General features: G+C 43.0%; 1 protein-coding gene across 1 annotated transcript in view; it reads left to right on the top strand.

Annotated features, from left to right (window-relative positions):
- LOC124780516 (probable peroxisomal acyl-coenzyme A oxidase 1) overlaps nt 1-22934 on the top strand; it is a 105262-nt gene that overhangs the window by 38463 nt on the left and 43865 nt on the right. The window contains exons 4-5 of the mRNA XM_047253785.1: nt 1112-1235; nt 22100-22219. Of these exons, the coding sequence (XP_047109741.1) occupies nt 1112-1235; nt 22100-22219 (244 nt within the window). The remainder of the gene's footprint in view (nt 1-1111; nt 1236-22099; nt 22220-22934) is intronic.

Here is a 22934-nt window from a genome sequence, read left to right as displayed (position 1 = left end):
TTACAGTAGTCCACAATTTGCTGGACTGTCCTAACTTAGCTGCCCTGCAGCAGACGCATAATCTTACTGATTCGCTATCCTTGGTGTTAACGGACTATCCCTCAGTGTTTGACCTGATTTTATGGTTCTTCTCTAAGGGATGATGCCTCATCCTTGTTGGCCGATTGAGGGGATGCCAGGACGCCCATTGCCTCCTCTGCCCCAAAAGGACAGCAGCTGTCTGGGCTTGGCGACCTGCCCCAGTCCTCACCTTATCTCCCTTTCTCCTCTTGTTTTCCCTTCTTGTGTGCTCTGTTTGATATGGTATTCTTCCTCTGTTTTCTTGTGCATCTCTCACCCTGTCCATGCTTGTAGTTTTTTCCTAGTATTTTTGGGTGGGGTGACACTCGTAAGTTGCAGGGATATGTCCCCCATCGCACTTTCTGCCTTTTGGGCCTCTTTCTGCTCCCTGGACAGAGCACCTCACTCACTTTTCTTCCTTTCCCCCCTTTCCTTCTTCCTTGTTCCTTTCTCAAGACTTTGTTGACATTTGGTAGACCTTGAGATTTTCTTTCACTGGGTTTCGTACACTAGGCCCTTCTATGGTGTGTACTTTTGTTGACTTGCCTTTTCCGTGTGTGTGTGTGTGTGTGTGTGTGTGTGTGTGTGTGTGTGTGTGTGTGTGTGTGTGTGTGTGTGTGTGTGGGTGGGTGGGAAGCTTGATTTCCTCATAGTTTGGGCCCTTTAATCACTAAACCAACCAACCAACTCACTCCTTGGCTTCAGTATTGACAGGGATCCTGTTGTCAGGCTGACATTATGGAAGAGCTGCACCGTTGATGATAGGTTGCCACCTTGTGCATTCATTTATAAGTTTGTATGTTGCTAGTTCTTTGTGATGGTAGTTGATGTAGATTTTTCTGGAAAAATTGCTTTATGAAAACATCAGATAGCAAAATTAGTACTTGTTAACATTTGTGCAACTGTTTACAGGAATGGATCACTGAACAATATAGACAAATATGTGTGAGTTAAGAATTATGTAATTGTTAGTCATTCATTTTAAATGTAAAGAAACTCATAGAAGTTCCCTAATTTTAGTTTTATATCTTTCATCTTTCATTATTTTCAGACTGAACTGGGACATGGTACTTTTATTAGAGGGCTGGAGACAACGGCACATTACGATCCTAAAACTAAAGAATTTGTTTTGAATTCTCCTACATTAACATCGTACAAATGGTGGCCTGGTGGATGTAAGTTATGGTTTCATTTCCTTCACCCTTTAGCACATTTAAAAGTTTTGTTGATATAAATAGAGTATGCAGCATGCTAAACATACCCATTATCATCATAAAAAATATCTGTATGTTCTCAAATTATATCATGATTGAAAATTGCTACCTTAACATGCCTTCAAGCTGTGTGCCCACAAACGAAAGTTTTATTTGACTTTCTTTTCTGTGCAGTGTTTTCAGTACAGTTTGTTATTCATGACATACAGTTTTGACTGTTGGGTCATGGAACTCTGCCTGTTACAGACATATGTGCAGTGCTTGTTTTACTTGGATGGGGAGGGTGCCAAGGGAGTTACTTGTGGGTGGACTTATTTTATTAAAGCAAAAACTACCAACTCAAGTTATAACGTTTCTCACTTGTACATTTCAATGCCTCAGGAGTCCTCTGTATGGTCTTCTTGCCTCACTGACTACTAAATAACTGCTTTGAATGGTTACCAAATAACTGGAAACAACACAGATGAATTTAAGTTTTACTTCATTTTAAATTTACTGCACCTCAAGCATATTTACAATGATTATCTCGAACATCAATTTAAAAATATATATGCCTCTTAACACCAGGTCAGTGCTTATATATGCTCCATTTAGCCTAATGTAATTCTACAAGTAGTAGTTCATAGTCATGACAGTAACTATCTTCAGTGGATGCACATCTCAGACCCACATAGTAACTGTACTCAGTGACCGCAAAACCTTGACTGCCCCTGGCTGGAGTAGAATATACGCACCTCAACAAAAGTCTGGAATATCATAGAGTGTACTACAATGACTTCTTATAATAAACCAATTGAGGTTTTTAAAACACCTTTTTAACAAAATAAACATAGTTCCTTCTGAAAACAAGAACAATTGTGGTTAGTTACAAAAAATCCTTGCAGAGCAAAGCAGACCCTCTCTTAAGTGTACATCTTGCAATAAAAACAGTGATAATCTTTACCTCATCATGATGATTATCCTTACAAGGGAACCTCCCCATCGCACCCCCTTCAGATTTAGTTATAAGTTGGCACAGTGGATAGGCCTTGAAAAACTGAACACAGATCAATTGAGAAAAACAGGAAGAAGTTGTGTGGAACTGTGAAAAAATAAGCAAAATATACAAACTGAGTAGTTCATGGCAAGATAGGCAACATTAAGGACAAAAGAAAGGCAAGAGCGCCGTGGTCTCATGGTAACGTGAGCAGCTGCGGAACGAAAGGTCCTTGGTTCAAATCTTCCATCGAATGAAAAGTTTAATTTTTTATTTTCAGTTTATGTGACAAACTCCTATGTTTTCATCACTTTTTTCGGAGTGATTATCACGTCCACAAGAAAACCTAAATCGGGCAAGGTAGAAGAATCTTTTTACCCATTCGCCAAGTGTACAAGTTAGGTGGGTCGACAACTTATTCCTGTCATGTGACGCACATGCCGTCACCAGTGTCGTATAGAATATATCAGATGTGTTTTCCTGTGGAGGAATCGGTTGACCTATGACCTTGCGATCAAATGTTTTCTGTTCCCATTGGAGAGGCACGTCCTTTCGTCTACTAATCGCACGGTTTTGCGATGTGGTCGCAAAACACAGACACTAAACTTATTACAGTGAACAGAGATGTCAATGAACGAACGGACAGATAATAACTATGCAAAAATAAAGAAAGTAAAATTTTCAGTCAAGGGAAGACTTGAACCAAGGACCTCTCGTTCTGCAGCTGCTCACGCTACCACGGCACTCCTACTCTCATATTGTCCACTATGTTGCTTATGTAGCCCATGGACTACTCAGTTTGTATATTTTGTTTATTTTTTCACAGTTCCACACAACTTCTTCCTGTTTTCTCAATTGATCTGTGTTCAGTTTATCAAGGCCTATCCACTGTGCCAACTTATAACTAAATCTGAGGGGGGTGCGATGGGGAAGTTCCCTTGTTAGTAGTGAGTATGTCCTGCCCACACATGGATGGTTCTTCCACTCTGTGAGGCACACTCTGGAAGAGATCATCAAGTTTATCTTGGGGTGTGAGGTCCCACTCCTCAGTGGCAGCTTCAGTGAGGTCCTGATGATTGTCAAGTGGAGTTGGACGCTGTGCAATGGTCACCTTCAACAGGTCCCATGCATGCTCAATTGCATTCATGTCTGGGGACTGTACTGGCCAGTTGATGTTGCATCTTTGAAGGTACACTGACTTCATGTGTGTAGGGCCTTACAATCATTTGTAGGACCTCTTGTAAGTATCAGGGGCTGGTCAAATTGCCTTAGGTAGCAATTAGAGGGATCTGCCATCCCATCATTATTGCCACCCAAAACGTTACACTTCCACCTGCAAACAGATGGACTTCCTGAACATATCGGCATTCCTGGTGTCGTCTAGCACTTCTCCAAACCCTAGCACGTCTAGTGTCCGGTCGCAAACCAATCCTGGTCTCGTCAGCAAACATGACATTACTCTATTCTGCAATAGGACCAATGTTGATGTGCAGGAGCCCAGGCCCTTCGATTACATCGGTTCAGTGCAAAACTTCTCATTGGTCTTCTGGAATGGAGATCACCCTGTTGCAATCTGTTACGCAGTGTTTGGTCTGAGATACAAATACCTGTTGCCAAGGAGAAATCTTTTCCAATTTTTCTGGCAGTTGATGATGGGCACCTGCAAGCCGACATTTGGAGACACAATCCTGCATTGGTATTATCTTATGAGGATGACCACTGAGAGGTCTGTTGTTCACATATCCTGTCTATCTTTAATTTCTCCACATCTTTGACACACCACTTTGAGTGACATGAAACCAACCGGCAACACCTTGATGTGTCCCCCCAGGGGGTCCACAACTCTTTTGTGGATACGTGCGTAGCGAGCACGGGACCCCGAGCTTTCCGGGCTGCACACCTTCCTTTTCAGCGTCCTTCCCCATCCCCCATCTTCTCCCCCCTCCCCCTCACCTCCTACTCTTTCCTTCCCTTTCTCCCCCTCTGGGAGTATGTTTTGTGCCTACGTCTGGAGACGGACGCTTGAAAATGTAACACATTTTTCGCTTTCTTCGCTCTCTCTGCTTGCTCGTCTTCATCCTTCTTTTGTCCTTCTCTTCTCCTTACCTCTTCTCTTTACCCGTTACTCCGCTGCGGCATTTGAGACCTCTCTTCTTTCCTTTCCCTTTCTTTGTTTTTCCCTTTCTCTTTTTTCCTCCCTGTGTGTGTCTGAAGGCCAATCCACGCATTTTCATGCGTAGCCGGTGATGGGGTAATGCGTAATTCCCCGCCCCGGGTAGACAGGTAGCACACGTACGTAACCCCTGGTAATGGCCAGGCCCAGGGAGGGGTGATTACCCGAGCTGATACCTTCCGAAAGTGCCGATTGGTCCCTCCGTCCATTTCTCGGGAGGTGTGACCTGAGGTGTGAACAATCGCCTAAGGCGGGAGTGCCCACAGAGAGGGCCCCCACATGGGAGGAGCACGCCATCGGAGACGCCGGTAATCATGGGGGATACTTCTGCAATGGTTTCCTCATCTTCTACTATGTCTGCTCACAAGCGTAAGTTCAATGAGTCTCAGCCACAGACAGTTCTTCCATCGTTGCCACAGTTCCTTGTTGTTTCTTGGTCTGACGAAGGTCACGACTTCTCCACGGTCAACCCTTTCATCATTCAGAAAGGTGTCGACGCAATTGCAGGTCCTGTAAAGTCATGTTCCAGATTACGAAATGGCACCTTGTTGTTAGAAACAGTCAGTGCCCTCCAGGCACAAAAATTGCTGCGTACTTCACTGCTACACACCTTCCCTGTCTGGGTGGAAGCGCACCGCACTTTAAATTCGTCACGTGGGATCGTTTATACACGCTCCGTCGACAGATTGTCCGACGAGGAAATTCAACACTACCTGTCTGACTAGGGCGTAACGGCTGTTCGTCGAATCATGAAAAGGGTTGACACGAACATCGTTCCAACCCGTACTGTCTTCTTGACATTTGACAGAGTTCAACTCCCATCGAACATAAAAGCGGGCTATGAGATAATTTCCGTTTGCCCTTACATCCCAAACCCTACGCGTTGCTATCGGTGTCAGCGGTTCAATCATACCAGCCAGTCCTGTTCCAATCCGGCCAAATGTGTTACTTGTGGCAAGGATGCCCATGAGGGTGCTTGTCCACCTCCATCTCCTCATTGCATCAACTGTATGGGTGACCACGCTGCTTCCTCTAGAGATTGCCCCATTTTTAAAGACGAAAAGCTCATTCAGGAAATCAGAGTGAAGGAAAAGGTGTCGACCTTTGCTGCTCGAAAATTATTCGCCAGTCGAAAGCCCACTGTGCCTCAGACAGGTAAATACAGCAGTGTCCTTGCCTCTCCTCTGCCAACAAAGGAGGCGGCCACGCAGACTTGTGATCTCACCTTTAGTGCCACGGTCGTCAGATCAGCCAGCGCAAAGATCGCCCGTTCAACCTCCCCACTTTCACCTCCTCACTCTAGGGCTCACCCTTCATCGGGTTCTGCTAAATCTCGAGCCCAAAAGTCAGACACCCGGACTTCCAAAAAAGAGCCTACTCGTGAAGATTTTTTACGTACCCCAACTTCACAACTGTCAGTTCCTCCTTCATCTAAACATCCTGTTTCCAAGCAGGCTAATAAGAAACCCAGTTCCTCTCCTTCTCCGCCACGGTGTGTCTCATCTACAGCACCACCTGGCGGTAGCCGCCCTCGGCCGTCTTCTGTGTCGCCGAGGTGCACTGCTGGCGGCCGATCAACCGGCCGATCGCTGGTGGCTGGAGCTCCTCCTGAACAACCTATGGATCAGGATCTTCTGCCTTCGGCTGAATGCCGTTCCACGGTGTTGGTTGCAAGCTCTGAGCAGTCATTGAGTTGACGGCAACCTTGGTCACATTCTTCCATTTTCTGTCCACCCTATGTCCATTATCCATTGGAATATCCGCAGAATTCGAGCCAATCGGGATGAATTGTCGATCCTCTTACGATCCTACTCGCCGGTCATCTTCTGTCTTCAGGAAACAAAGCTGCGTCCCCATGACTGCTTTGTTTTCCCCCATTTTCAGTCAGTCCGATTTGATCTCCCCTCTGTTGAGGGCACTCCAGCACATGGAGGACTCATGGTTCTTCTCCATGATACTCTCCATTATCACCCAATCCCCTTAAACATTTCCTTCCAAGCTGTCGCTGTCCGTCTTTCCTTTTCTGGATATACCTTATCTCTTTGTACTGTCTTCGTTCCATCGTCCACACCAATGGGACGAGCTGATCTCCTTCATCTTCTTAGTCAGCTTCTGCTCCCATATTTGCTGGTTGGGGACTTCAATGCCCACCACCCGCTTTGGGAATCTCCACATCCTTGTCCGCGTGGCTCACTATTGATACATGTCTTCCACCAAGCGGACCTTGTTTGCCTCAACACGGGGGACCCTACATTTTTGTCTGCCTCCACGACAGATTTCTCTCATTTGGACCTTTCAGTCGGTACTGTTCCGCTAGCTCGGCGCTTTGAATGGTTCGCCCTTGCTGATACACACTCGAGTGACCACTTTCCATGTGTCCTTCAATTGCAGCCACAACTGCCATATATGCGCCCGCGACACTGGAAATTTTCCCAAGCCGATTGGACACTTTTTTCGTCTCTAGCGACATTCGATGACCGTCACTTTCCTAGTGTTGACGATGAGGTCACTCATATTACCGACGTTATTATTACAGCTGCGGAACGTTCAATACCTCGCCCCGGTGCCCCCCCAGTTCCTTGGTGGAACAAGACATGCCGTGACGCAATACGTGAGCGGCGACGTGCTTATCCCGTTTTCAGACACCATCCTACTTTGGCCAACTGTATCCGCTATAAGCAGTTCCATGCGCGATGCCGTCACGTCATCCGCGGTAGCAAGAAGGCAAGTTAGGAATTCTTTACTAGCTCATTTAACACCTTCACTCCCTCCTTGGAAGTTTGGAGTTGGATTCGATGGTTGTCTGGCGCGCATAGTTTCTCCCCGGTCTCTGGGCTCACTGTCGCACATGATACATTAGTGGACCCCGTCGCAATTTCTAACTCATTGGATCAACATTTTGCTGAGATTTCGAGCTCTTCAAATTACCCGCCAGCATTTCTCCTGAAGAAACATGCAACGGAAGGGCAACCTCTTGCTTTCTCCTCTCAAAATCACGAAAGCTATAATACTGTTTTCTCCATGTGGGAACTCCAACATGCACTCTCTTCTTCTCACTCCTCCGCCCCAGGACCGGATGGTATCCACATCCAAATGTTGCTGCATTTATCATACCATAGTCTGCGTTAACTCCTTCGCCTTTATAATCGAATTTGGACTGACAGTACTTTTCCCAGACGTTCCTGTTCCGAAACCTGGAAAGGACAAACATCTTCTCTCTAGCTATCGCGCCATTTCTCTCACGAGTAGTGTATGCAAGGTTTTGGAGCGTATGGTGAATTGCCATTTAGCTTGGTGGCTGGAATCCCGCAGTCTTTTAACACCTGCCCAATGTGGTTTCCGAAAGCATCGTTCTGCAGTTGACCATCTTGATCTCTCTCCACTTGTATCATGAACAATTTTCTCCAGAAACACCAAACAGTAGCGATATTTTTTGATCTGGAGAGAGCGTACGATACCTGTTGGAGGACAGGCATCCTCCACACACTGTTCTCTTGGGGCTTTGTGCGGTCAGCTGCCCCTTTTTCTTCGCGAATTTATTGCAGAGCGCACATTTAGAGTGCGGGTAAACACTACTCACTCCTGTACTTTCTCCCAAGAAAACGGGGTACCCCAGGGCTCTGTGCTAAGTGTTGTACTGTTTGCCATTGCCATAAATCCAATTATGGATTGTCTCCTTCCTGATGTCTCGGGCTCTCTCTTTGTGGACGATTTCGCAATCTACTACAGCTCCCAACGGACCAGCCTTCTTGAACGACTTCTTCAGGAATGTCTCGATCGCCCCCACTCTTGGAGCATCGAAACCGGCTTCCGCTTTTCTCCCAGTAAGACCGTTTGTGTTAATTTTTGGCGTCGAACGGAGTTTCTTCTGCCTTCCCTACATCTAGGCCCCGTTAACCTTCCATTCGTGGACGTCGCTAAATTCTTGGGTGTTATATTTGACAGAAAACTGTGCTGATCCTCCCACGTTTCCTATCTTTTGGCTCACTGTCTGCGATCCCTCAACACCCTCCGTGTCCTGAATGGTACCTCCTGCGGAGCGGACCGAGTGGCCCTTCTCCGCCTCTATCGCGCCTTAATGCGATCGAAATTGGACTATGGAAGCATAGTTTACTCCTCTGCTCGGCCGTCTATTCTTCGTCGTCTCGACTCTGTCCACCACCGTGGATTACGTTTAGTATCTGGAACTTTCTACACCAGCCCTGTGGAAAGCCTTTATGCTGAGACTGCTGAACCTCTTCTGAGTCGTTATGCTAGCCACCTGTCTTCCATGCCTGCAAATCCGGCCCATGAAATTTTTTTCGACGCCTCCTTGGATTTAGGGTATGCAGGCCGCCCTTCCTCCCTACTACCACTGGGAGTCCGCTTCCGTCAACTGCTCCATTCTCTTTCCTTCCGCTTTCCTAAAACTTTCTTGACAACTTGGGGTACAGCACTGCCTTGGTTCCATCCCCGGACCTGCCTGCTCCGTGACCTTTGTCAGTTTCCCAAGGATGGTACCCCCTCACTTGTCTATCGTTGGGCATTTGCTGCTCTATGCGCACAAATGAAGAATGCCACATTTATTTACACTGCTGGCTCACAAACATCGTTAGGTGTTGGGAGTGCCTATATTGTTGGCGACACCCCAAATCGATTTCGGCTTCCCGACCAGTGTTCGGTTTATACTGCGGAGCTTTACACTGTTCTCCAGGCTGTCCAATACATTGGTCGCCATCAGTGGATACAGTATGTTATCTGTTCAGATTCTCTCAGCTCTCTCCTCAGTCTCCAAGCTCTCTACCCTGTCCACCCTCTGGTCCACCGGATTCAGGACTGCCTCCACTTGCTCCACTTGGGGGGCGTCTCTGTGGCGTTCCTCTGGATCCCAGGACACGTTGGTATCTGTGGAAATGAGGCGGCCGATATAGCGGTCAAGGCAGCAGTCTCTCTTCTTCGACCAGCTATTCGCATGATTCCCTTCGCCGATCTACGGAGTGTTTTATGTCATCGTGTTGCTTTTTTATGGCACGCACATTGGTAGACACTTCCCAATAATAAATTGCGGGACGTGAAACCTTTTCCCTGTGCTTGGACCTCTTCCTCCCGAACGCGTCATCGGGAGGAGGTAATTTTAACTAGACTCCGGGTGGGGCACTGTCTTTTTAGCCATCGACATCTTTTAAGTGGTGATCCTCCCCCACTCTGTCCCCACTGCTCCCAGCTGTGGACGGTAAGACACCTTTTTCTTGAGTGCCCCTTTTTTACTCTGTTACTCGCCCGTCTACAGCTGTCGCCTGATATATCTTCCATTTTAGCAGATGACACGCGCTCAGCCGATCGCGTTCTCGAGTAAGACACAATACCCACCCACCATCCCCTCTCCTAAACTCAGTAGACCACCCAAACAGTACGTATACTGTTTAATTAAGTTATTTTTAAGCAATTATTCGTTATCAGCGACGTAATCTCCATAAGAATAACACACACCAGAAGTGAATTTTTCTGCAACACGGATCAAGTAAATATACGGGACGCGCAACAATCGTGCAACAATGGCGTAAGCGAGCGCAACAATCATGCAACAATGCCATTGTTGGATGATTGTTGCGCTCGCTTATGGCATTGTTGCACGTCCCGTATATTTACTTGATCCGTGTTGCAGAAAAATTCACTTCCGGTGTGTGTTATTCTTATGGAGATTACGTCGCTGATAACAAATAATTGCTTAAAAATAACTTAATTAAACAGTATACGTACTGTTTGGGTGGTCTACTGAGTTTAGGAGAGGGGACGGTGGGTGGGTATTGTGTCTTACGCGTTTTACTGCGCTTGACCTTGAATTCGGACTTAGTTTCTGGCCGCTGCAACACAACACGGGTCCTAGTATTACTAGACCCGTGTTGCAGAAAAATTCATGTCCGGTTGCGTAACGGCGCTGATAACGTCTGATAAGGCCCGCCGCAGGGGTCCAGCCGCACTTCCGCTCTCAGCGCCAGTCGCTCTGCGACCGCCGAGTCGTGCGTGTGTATAGGGCTTTACATTATGAAGAGCATGTAGCGCTGTATTTTATAGATCTCGATCGTATAATCGACATTGTTGTTAGTATAATCATTGAATGTGGTGGTTATTGGTTGCGCTAGACCGCTCGTGAAAAATTTTTTTTTTTATTATAGTGGTTTTTTAAAGCTTTTCTTCTGTTTTTAGTTTCTCCAATTTTTTGAGTTTTGTTCCCATTGCTGATGGTTTCCAGTTTCGTTTCTTTTTACCTTTTCCTAAGTAACAGACCGGGCGCTAATGACCGTAGCAGTTTCGCGCCATAAAAAAAAACCTTGATGTGTATGACATGCTTAAAGTAAAGCCACTATCCTCACTCCATCAAAGTGGTGTATGGCCTCTACATGGCATGATACTGCAATGCTGAAAACAAACTGAATAATACTAGACTGCTCGCAGTGTGCCGCTGTGGCAGTCATATGTTTACATGACTGAAAACCTGCCACAGAGCGCGCCAATAGTAAACACCATCCATGAGCAAGTTGATAATGCATGAAGTGCCCAGGTCAGTGAGGCCTCTAGTGTTGTAGACTAGATTTTACGATAGTATTCCAAACTTTTGTTGAGCAGTGTAGATGCATGTAAGGAAGTGTTTGGAAAATTCAAATTACAGCTTAATTACAGTATTAATGTAAATGACACAGAGAATAGGTGAAACATACAGGGCTGACAGAATTAATGGTATGCTATAAAGAGTACAGAACTTTGAAAAAAACAAAAAATTTATTGAAATGCACACTGAAAATAAAGAAAAATGTATGTCATTGTGTATCATATACACCCTTCACTTGGTTTTGGGTATAACACCATAACAGATGGTCACTATCATGTTCCATGCATTCCTCCAGACAGTGAACCGACTTCCATATCCTGATTTAGTATTTTCAGTGGGATTTTATCCACAGCTGTACATATCCTTTCCATGATTTCAGCTATGGTGTGAGGACATGGACAATGTTGGAAGCCCTGAGAGGCTGTTCACTGACGATTTGTTGCTTATACAAAAGTAAAAATGCCTGTAAATTATAGTTGAATTCAGAAAGATCCGTAGAACACTAATGCTTGGTGCATGGACTGGCAATTCAACCTCAAAACAAATAAATGTAACATGGTCTGCATAAATAGAGGGGGAAGGTCTATTATTTTTAAATATACACATTGTGCTCAGAACTGGAAACAGTAACAACCGTAAAATATCCTGGAGTATGTCTCCAGAAGGACCAAAAGTGGATTAATCAGAGAGAACATCGGAAATGTCATTGCCAGGCTGAGATTCATTGGAAGAAACTCAAGGGTATTTAACTCGTAGGTATCATTCCGGCTTGTTGACAAATATGTAGTCACTCATTGGTGGCAGACTGGCTACCTGGCCATCAGGATGTTATGTATGGATGACCTCAGAGAATGGGTAACACCAGATCAGAGGCAACAACAAAGCCAAAGAATGTTCTTGGAAATAGTAGTAGTAGTAGTAGTAGTAGTAGTAGTAGTAGCTGCTGCTGCTGCTGCTGCTGCTGCTGCTGCTTTGTTCATCCATAGATCTCTTTTTACAAGGATAGAGGACATGTCAAAGTATTTACAAGTTTAGACCAATTTAAATTAAGCTAATTCGTATACACATACATTTACAGACTTCTAGTTAGAGACAGTCATTTGATTTACTCCTGGTATACAATACTTTTTTACAAATAACTTATTTAATAATGATAATGCCACACTGTTCACTCATATCTCACTATCAGTCACTGCACACACTATACACACATTGTTTCATAACACTTCACTCACTAAGCACACACACACACACACACACACACACACACACACACACTGGTATCTCTGGGACATTTTCTGTACTGCAACTTCCCATTTGCTATCCTGAAAAACTGAGTCAGCAGTCCTCTATAATGAGTGAGATGTTGAGCTCAGAAAGAGGAAGAGGTGTTAGTATTGTGCTATGCATAGCTTGCGGGTAAGCATTCCTGTTTTTCAAGAAAAGGAAAAAAGAAGGAAAAAAACATAGTGTGAAGGCGTTAAATGAAATGTTGGATCTTTTATAATCATCATTATTATTATTTATTTATTTGCGTAACATCTTTTTTTACCAAAGCCCTACTCTGTTTTATCTAAGTAATCCTTCAATGTATAAAAGGATTGCATAACAGGTACTTTTTAGATGCCTTTTTAAATATGTGTATTTTTGCAATTTTTTAGTCTCTTTTGGTAATTTATTGTACAGTTTTATTCCTTGGTAGAAAATGCTGTTTCTAGTTTTATGTTTATTTTTTCTTGGCAAATGTAAGTTGAGTCTAGCTCTTGTTCCATGGTCATGGGCAGAGATGTTTGTGCAGTTATTACCATTGTTATTTTTGATGTGTAAAACTGACTGGTAAATATATTCTCATGAAGCAGTTAAAATCCCCAGTGTTTTGAACAGATCTTTACAATGAGCTCGACCACTGTTTTTGGTTATTATTTGTATGGCTCTCTTCTGAAGTTTGAAAATTGTGTTCATATTTTGTGCTAAGAATTGAGTGTACGCATGAATAGTATGTAACTAAAAGACACTGCATGTTACACACTGATGATAGGATTCTGAGGGCATAACATGCTGATGACATCCTGTTTGCAAGTACCTTTGTGTGTCCACACCATTTCAATTGACAATCAATATTCATTCCTAGAAATTTTGCATTTCTTACACAGTCTATAGAGGTGCCATCTACATTTAATTTATCATCATCATTTTCCCCTCTTCAAACTGAAATTCATAACATTCTTTTTCTTTATGTTCAATGTCATTGCATTGCTTGTTGACCAATCGTAAACTTCCTTGAGAGTTTCATTTGCTTTCTCTGCAAGTTCTCATGTTTTCTGAGTGACTATAATATTGCTGTCATCAGCGAAGAGAATTTTTTCACCATTAGTAACAGTACTGGGAAAGTTATTGATGTATATCAGAAATAGTATTGGTCCTAATATGTTACCTTGCGGAACCCCTATATTAATGTATTTTGATTCTGATAAGTGTTGTGTTATCTCTACTCTTTGTAATCTATCTGCTAGGTGTGATCGAAACCAGTCATTAGCTACCTCTCTTATTCATAGTGCTTCTAATTTATTTGATAGAATCTTGTGGTCAACTGTATCAAAGGCCTTAGAAAGATCCAAAAATATCTTTGTCAAGAGCATCAAGTACAACTTTAGTGAATTCTACTATCGCTGACTCTGTATTTTTGCCACTCCGAAAACCAAACTTTGATTTGCTTAAAAGATTGTATTTATTCAGGTAATTCATTAATCTGTCTTTCATAATTGCTTCTATTATTTTTTAGAATGGTGACAGCGGGGAAATGGGCCAGTAATTTTCTATGTCTTCTGCATTACCTTTCTTAAGCAAAGGTACAACTCTTACCTGTTTTAACTGCTCTGGAAACGTCCCTGATGTGAAGGATTCATTTATTATATTTGTTAAGGGGCCTTGTATAATCTCTAAGCATTGTTTCAATACACATATTTGTACTTCATCTAAGCATTGCCTTTTCAAAGTTCAGTTTAAATAATATGGTGTATTTAGAGAATTTCGTATTCACATTGGTTTCCTTATACACTTCATCCCAGCTTTGTTTTGCTAGTTCTTTTGAAAAATCTTTTATTTAGATTTCTGATAGATGTCATTTGTAGGCTTGTAGTTTAGGGAATGGTTCGTTGCCTGATTTTTACTGTTATGTGTCAGAGATGGTCTGATAGTCAGAGATCTTTTACAGCTATGTCACATTTTTCCTTGTCCATGTTTGTGGTCACATGGTCAATTACTGATGCAGTCAGTGTAGTAACCCTTGTTGCACTATCGACCAATAGGGACATGCCAAAACTCTGAAGGATATTTATGAGGGTACTGCTAGATTCATTTATGATATTAGTGTTGATATTAATGTTCACACACAGAATTTTGCTGACCTTCGTACTTGAGACTTTATCTACAACTTCTGTTAATTTATTGAAAAAAGTGTCCACACTACCACTGGGAGATATATACACATACAAAATTATTAATTTCTTGGTGATATCAAGCCCTGTTAATTCAATAGCTGATATTTCAGAGTGTTTGTCCTCACTTATTGTACTGAGGGCATGTCTTGATTTGAACTGTGTTCCTTTTCTGATATAAATGCATGATCCTCCACCCCTTGAAGCAGTTCTGCAGTAAGAGTTTACCCTGTCATACAATGATAATACTACATGTTGGATTTCTGTTTTTCTGCGCCAGTGCTCAGTAACTGTGCAGTTCAAAGTTTGGAGCTCAACTTCTAATAGTTGTATTTTATTTTTTATTGATTGCATGTTTTTATGGAGGATTGTTAAGTCAGTGAAATGCTCCATGTTACTCTTTCCAATGGTTTGTTTTTCTTAGTGACATTTGGAGTGTTAAAATCTGTATTTGTGTGATTGTTTCAGTATTTTTTAAATGGCTGGAGATACTCTTTAGGCAGGGGACCCTGTTGTCTGGATTTATCCTAAAAAAAACTTACTATTCCTACCCATAACCACAGGTATTTGACCATGTGTGGCCCAGGATCCACCCCCCACAATTTCAGCTGTACCAATCTTCCCTTCCCAGTCCTGTTAAGGTGTATGCCATGCCTAGTGAAACTCCATCTGTTGATAGTCCTGATGGGTACCAGAGAAACATGAGCGAAGTTGGTTGCCTTCAGGGCCATCTCTAACCACACATTGATTCGCCTCACAGCTCACAGCTCCATCAAGGTGTGGTCGATCATGATGCCGGAACAGCTCAACAAAGTGTACATTGGTGCCATGAGTCAGGGAAGCTATCTTTTCCAGGCCACCTCCTATGTCATATGCCCCATCCCTCTCCAAACTGTTCCCACCCCACCCACTGTCCATTATAATTATTCGGGCTGTTATGCCGTGGTCGGTTGATGAATTCTGTGTCAATTCCCAACGTTTCGTCTCCGACTGCGGGAGACATCTTCAAGGGGGTCCGTAGCTCAATGGAAAGTCCAACACACCCACTGGCTCGCTACTGACTGCCGCTAAATTCTGTGTCCGCGCGCTCCCACGCCACAGTGTGACGTCACGTGTTTTGAAAACGTCAGTGCAATTGGCCGCTGTCCGTCGCCGTCGATCGCCGTTGCCATCACCCAGTAGTGGACGTGTGGTACACATCTTCTTTAACACCGGCATCCATATACCGTTTAATTTCACACCCTCCTCCTTTCGGTTGAAATTATTTAGGTGTTTAGCGATTTCGATTGCCTCCCTGTAGAGCCTTTCGTAATATCCGCTTGTGGCCGCTAGTACTTGCGTCTCCTCGAAATGAATATTGTGGTTCCCTGGCTGGAAAGCATGCTCCGCAACAGCTGATTGTTCCGTTTCTCCTCTTCTACAATTTCCCTTATGCTCTTCCAAACGTTTAGAAACAGTTCTTTTAGTGGTACCCACATAAACATCACCACAGCTGCATGGGATCCTATACACTCCAGCTTTTTCCAGTGGTTTGCGAGCGTCCTTGGCAGGCTTAAGGTATTCCTGTATCTTCCTGGTGGGCTTGTAAATTACGGTAATATTCCGCTTCGTCAAGAGCCTCCCTATTCTTTCCGTTACATTTTTAACAAACGGCAGGAAAACCTTAGGTTTTGCAGTAGCCTGTACGTCAGTATGATTTCTGCGTGGCTGCCTCAATGCACGTTTTATTTCGGCGGACGAATATCCGTTCTTCATTAGTGCATTGTGGAGATGTTCCATCTGTGTGTCGAGCAACTCAGGTTCACAAATATTTCTAGCTCTGTCCGCTAACGTCTTGATAACACCCCGCTTCTGTTGTGGGTGGTGGTTCGAATCCCGGTGCAAATAACGGTCCGTGTGCGTGGGTTTGCGGTATACTGAGTGGCCCAAACTACCATTTTCATTTCTAAAAACAAGCACATCGAGGAAATGTAACTTGCCATCTACCTCCTCCTCCATTGTAAACTGAATTCTCGAGTTTATGCTGTTGAGATGTTTGTGGAACCGGCTTAGTTCCTCCCTACCATGTCTCCACAGCACAAACGTGTCATCCACGTATCGGAACCATACATTTGGTTTTTTGCTGGCAGTACCTAAGGCCTGTTCTTCGAATTTCTCCATAAAGAAGTTTGCAATTACGGGACTTAGGGGGGCTTTCCATAGCCATGCCATCCGTTTGCTCATAAAACTGTTCATTCCACTTGAACTATGTGGTCGTCAAACAGCACTTAAACAGTTCTGAAATATCGGCAGGAAAAATTCGATCCAGCTGTTCCAATACATCATTAAGTGGAACCATGGTAAACAGCGATACCACATCGAAGCTGACCAATATGTCCTCAACACAGAATTCATCAACCGACCACGGCATAACAGCCCGGATAATTATAATGGACATGATATTTCCGGCCGTGAAAGTCTACATTTTAGTATCACACCACCCACTATCACTACGTGGCCCTCTTTTGTAAAGTCCTTACATAAAGACCCTGAGTTCTCTATCACATGACTTGGCCCTACATTTGGCTTGAGGATACTGGTGGCCTGGTACACTGCCCCTAAACTTTCCTGTAACCGAGGGCCTACACCTCACCCATGGCTACTACCAAGTAGCAGCACTTTCTTCTTACTAACACTTCGTACATTCCTAGGCTTCTTGGCATTGGTTGAAGTGTGCTGCACATTTCCTGCTCCTCGTTCTACCTGAGGCTCTTCTTGACTTAACTCTGGCAGTGGTAGATACCTGTTTTTGGTGTTGATGATAAATCGTCAGATTGCTTTCTCTTTCTTCCTATCCTCCTACCAGCTACCAGTTCCCAACCACCCTCCTGCCCCCTATCTCCCTTGATCCTTATCAGTTCCTTCCTTGCTTCCACCAACTGTGCCTGAAGGGCACAGATTTTCCTTTCCTGTTCCCCAATCAAAATGTTCCTACTGCATACTCTGCAGTACCAGGAGAGAGCCTCTTCTGTTCTCCCAACATTCTTCCCACTGCATCCCCCCCCCCCCCCCCCCTGTGAAAATATTTCCTGCAAGATTGGCAACAAATCACTCTACTCACTACCCTATAACAGCTGCCACATTTCTCACTCATGGGTAGTTTCGAAAGAATAATTAAGTTTGAAGAATGTTTTAAATTTGTCAAGGACGCGAGATTGGCTCTGTGTGTGTGTGTGTGTGTGTGTGTGTGAAAGAAAAAGGAGTCTTATGTGCATTTGTTGTTGTTGTTGTTGTTTTGTACTGATTTAGAGATACAATGACAGAAGAATGAATTAGTAATTACTTTGCTTTTAGATAATTTACATTATCAAATGTGTTTTGTCAAGTTTTTAAACGTTTATAACTCAGAAAATTTAGGCCTAGATCGTGTCTGTCTTAGTAGTAAACAGTACAAAATGTGTTAGTTAAATACAATTTAGAAATGTTTAATTACACTTTTACTGAGACAATAGACAATAATGAAACTTTTTTTAACAAATTTTGCACTATCAAGAAAACTTGCATAGAATTTTTTTGTGTTTGTCACGCAAAATTTCGGGTTATGTCACGATTATTGGGACTTCAGATAACATGAAGTTTTTTCAAGAATAAGCTCTGCTGGGTCGCTAATATTCAGTTGTGTGACAAGAATGGACACTACAGCAAATATATGAAACTAAGAAAATTTAAATTTGACACTATTTCTTCTTCAATAAGTTCTTTTTGGGGACAAAGAAAATACCTGTGATCTTACTTGGTGGCCATCTTGAATTAAACAGCTTTTATTAGCAGCCCATCCTGTATGGCAGAATTGGCCAGTGCCTGCATCCAAGAACCATTGAGATGACAGAACATGCCACCCACAATGGTAGCTACAGCCATCTAGGGCAGAATTACTGAGATGGACTGTGTCAGCACAGCCCCACCACAAAGAGGCAACCAGCACCAGCGGTGCGAGTTGTGGGTAGGCTGTGAGACAGCAAGCCATGTTTGGCATGGCCTGTGATTAACCCAGGATCTCTGGTGTCAATGGAGTGCTAGACATTGACATCTACTGTAGGCCCCACCAGAACAGACCTAGTTTGATGCCTGAGATGTAAGCTGCCCAACCATAATTTCAAGCTTTCTGACCATATTTCTCATGGTTAGCAATCAGACTATGGGACAAATGGCTTACTCCAGCCATGACCACATAAAAATGAAATTGCTGCTGGACTGTACTTGGCATATCTCTAATTATTTACCGCCAAAATTGTAATGAGAGATGCTAAGATCCTTCTAGAATAAAAGATAACATATCTGACATTGATGACAATGGAAAACATGCCTAATTATATCACAGCCATTAACTTCGATAATACTGACAAATTCGTGGTCTTGCGATAGCGTTCTCGCTTCCCGCGCACGGGGTCCCGGGTTCGATTCCCGGCGGGTCAGGGATTTTTCCTGCCTCGAGATGACTGGGTGTTGTCTTCATCATCATCATCATCATCATCATCATCATCGTCATCATCATTCATCCCCATTACGGTTGGAGGAAGGCAATGGCAAACCACCTCCACTAGGACCTTGCCTAGTACAGCGGTGCAGGTCTCCCACATCGTCCCCGACGCTCCTCGGAGTATGGGACCTCATCGTCGTCACACTCCAAAAAAGCCATGGATGGTGGAACATTTCTGTTTCAATGAAATATTTCCCTTAATGCAGTATTAAACACATAATAATCCACCTTGTGTATTTATGATTCACAGCTATTTCACGACATGTTCACTTGACTGAGTCTGCCCCACTACTGCTACCATGTCCTCGCTACTAACACATACTCTTGCCATGACACGACAGGACCCTGTCTGCCAGAAAAAAGGTGAGAGACCACAGAATGTTTTAGAACATGAGGCTCAGCAGCTAGTGCCTGCTGCTAGGTAGTTCACTGGCGAGGATGTCAATTACAGTATCCTTACAGAGGACATCATGCCAGCTGGCACTAGGAGGCCCATGACTGCGTCTAGCAGCCAGTATTGATTATGGAGACAGTCGGCTGGCACTGAGGCTGCATCATTTCTCTAGATGGAATCATAGACAGGACTGGACTCAAAGTGCAGCATGGCCCCAGTAATAGTTATGTCAGGAGTGCAGGATGACATTGGGGCAGGACAGGACAGGTCAGGTCTAATGTCAGGTGACGAGAGGTGAGTCCCCAGCATGTGTGCTCCTCTGTTGGGCTGGAGGCCTAGCTATACTTCTCCAGTCAGCATCATTGTGACAGGAAACCCTGCTTGTTGTCATGTGTGCCTGAAAATTGCTGCCCCAGGCATTGTATGTGCAGTGAGCTGGCATCTCGTAAGGCAGCGTGCAGAGTTCAGGATGCAGAGGTAGCAGTATTGCAGTGCCTGCCACTGGGTTTTCACAACTGGCAACCAAATTGTGGTTCACTCAAGCTGATGCAACGTGGCTTACAAAACACTCTCTCAGCCGATGCTTGAGAATCTCTAGCCAGTCTGGGATATGGGAGATACAAAGGAGTACGCTACATTCTGAATATGGTTTATTTTAGACATGACTTTTTCTTCCCTGGGCTGTTGTTATGTGTCCTTATTCACAACTGAAGTTTCAGTCTATGCCTTTCCTGAGAGACAGCTCACTAAGGAGTGTATCAGTGCAGAATCTTTCTTTTATATAAATGACAAAGAATTCTGTCCTATAATGCATATGCAATTTGTAAATGTGGTTGAGATGAGGACAGTGTCCTCTTAAAAGGAACAGTTATGCACTGACACACTTCAGTGAGCTGTCATTTGAGAATGACACAATAGGGCAAAATTGTGATTGTGAGTAGAAACATTTAATAACAACCCATTTGGAAAATGTTGTCATTTTTAAAATATTGCAGGACTGTCCAGCCATAGTAACAGAAAATAATTGCCTAGTTTAGTAAATTTTAGCATCACAGAGATGCTCATCAAACTTCTCCTGTAGCAGACACCATAAGAAAGGCATTAGATCCTTAGATCCCCCATATACAGTTTGCAAAGTAACAGTGATGGGAAAGTCAGAGAACTCTGAGGTCGTATGATGGCTTACTGACAATCTTCCTTGCAACATTTGCAAAGGGAACACAAAAGGTCAGTGGAAATGACAATAGTACCAAAAGTACCGGGTGATCAAAAAGTCAGTATAAATTTGAAAACTGAATAAATCACGGAATACTGTAGATAGAGAGGTACAAATTGACACACATGCTTGGAATGACATGGGGTTTTATTAGAATCCCCCCCCCCCCCCCCCCCCAAAAAAAAAAAAAAAAATTACAAAAGTTCAAAAAACGTCCGACAGATGGCCCTTCATCTGATCAGAACAGCAATAATTAGCATAACAAAGTAAGACAAAGCAAAGATGATGATCTTTACAGGAATTGCTCAATATGTCCACCATCATTCCTCAACAATAGCTGTAGTCGAGGAATAATGTTGTGAACAGCACTGTAAAGCATGTCCTGAGTTATAGTGAGGCATTGGTGTCGGATGTTGTCTTTCAGCATCCCTAGAGATGTCGGTCGATCACGGTACACTTGCAACTTCAGGTAACTCCAAAGCCAATAATCGCATGGACTGAGGTCTGGGGATCTGGGAGCCAAGCATGACGAAAGTGGTGGCTGAGCGCACAATCATCACCAAACAATGCACGCAAGAGATCTTTCACATGTCTAGCAATACTCTTTTGTTTTTCCTAATAAAACCCCATGTCATTCCAAGCATGTGTGTCAATTTTTACCTCTCTATCTACATTATTCTGTGGTTTATTAAGTTTTCAAATTTATACTGACTTTTTGATCACCCGGTAAATTTACTCTCTGACATATTCCATAAGGTATAAATGTAGGTGGGGTAGAGTACACATTAACAGAAGAGAAACACCACACCTTACCACATATCCATCACTTGTCCTCTTTTCATTTTTATTCATGTATCCAACAGAAGAAACTGTAATTTCCCATCATCCAAATTTACTACGAGTACTACCAAAGTTCAGTTTCTGTACTTCTTAATGATTACTGCTATTTGATCAGTTGTTATTCAGGTTGCAAATTTTTGTATTGAGTTTTCTTATTCATTTCTAAAGTTGTTTTATTCTTCTGCAATGTGCAGGTAACTTCCAAAGATGACTAGGTAATTGTTTAGTAATTTGACTATGTGTAGCTCGATAGTAAGTTCCAGACTACAATTCAAAGGCTGCTCAGGGTTTGATTCCCTGTCAAAACTAGGAATTTTCTGTCACTTTTCATTTCTTTTACCCTTGGCAAAGACTGAATCGTGTAAAAATGTCAGTTTTCCCCACAGTTTAGAGTCCATATTAAACAATAGCTCGCTTATAACTGGCAAGGTAAATCAAAGGGCAGAGAAAGGTGGGGCATACCACGTCCTGTAGAACCATGCCTACTAAAGCAACCAACCTTCATTTTGGAGATAACTTTACTTTTATTTTTTTAAAGGAATGTTTCAGCAATTAAAATGTTCTTTGTATGTTTTAAAATCATGTTGCATCACCATTAAAAATAAATCTAAAAATATTCCTCTTAAATTTCCAATTACATTAAGCATACATGAGTTTAATGGATTTCTGTTCTTGTTGCAGTGGGGCAGACAGCAAATTATGCAGTTGTTATGGCACAGCTTCACACAAAGGGCAAGTGTCATGGCATCCATCCATTTATTGTGCAGCTAAGGGATGAGGAGACTCATCATCCATTGCCAGGTAAATTTAATAATCCTTTACTGTGATTGTCAGTATTTTTAAGTTACAAATGTTCCTGAAGAGTGCTGGTCTATCGATCACACTTTCTTTTTGCTGATGTAAAATAAACTCAGATATGATTAATCACTGAAAGTGTGAATCAATGTAGAATAATGGATGAACAATATCAAATGACATTGTCACATGCCATCCTCAGTCATTCTGAAATGCATTAATGGTGTACATGCAGACACATTCATGTCCAATGTGTGCTATAAAATGACTAGCTACTTACTGTAAATTGTCAGTTTGATTAGATTGTGATTTATGCAGTACTTCATCATAATGAATAATCTATGGCAGACTGTAATTGAAAAACCAGCAGTCTGTTTGAAAGTGGTGGTTTTTCTGCTAGTAAAATATGATGCACATATATTACTAAATATGACAATAAATAAATAAAACAGTAACATAAGTTGTTGTGATATAAACAATGCTGTCGTTAATACTATTGATAGTTACTATGATATACAGAATCTGTTGAAGTTTCACTCACGTACAGAGATCTACAGTAGTGAATGTCAATTGTGTGTGTGTGTGTGTGTGTGTGTGAGAGAGAGAGAGAGAGAGAGAGAGAGAGAGAGAGAGAGAGAGAGAGAAAATCAAACTGCGCACATCCACATTACTAAGGCCTTGTTTGTCATGGCGTGGTAGAGAACAACTGCTTTTTAACCTC

The sequence above is a fragment of the Schistocerca piceifrons genome, chromosome 1 (genome assembly GCF_021461385.2).
Source record: "Schistocerca piceifrons isolate TAMUIC-IGC-003096 chromosome 1, iqSchPice1.1, whole genome shotgun sequence".
Classification (NCBI taxonomy): Eukaryota; Metazoa; Arthropoda; class Insecta; order Orthoptera; family Acrididae; genus Schistocerca; species Schistocerca piceifrons.
The sequence above is the reverse complement of the archived record's forward strand: the minus strand, read 5'-3'. Positions and strand labels throughout refer to the sequence as shown.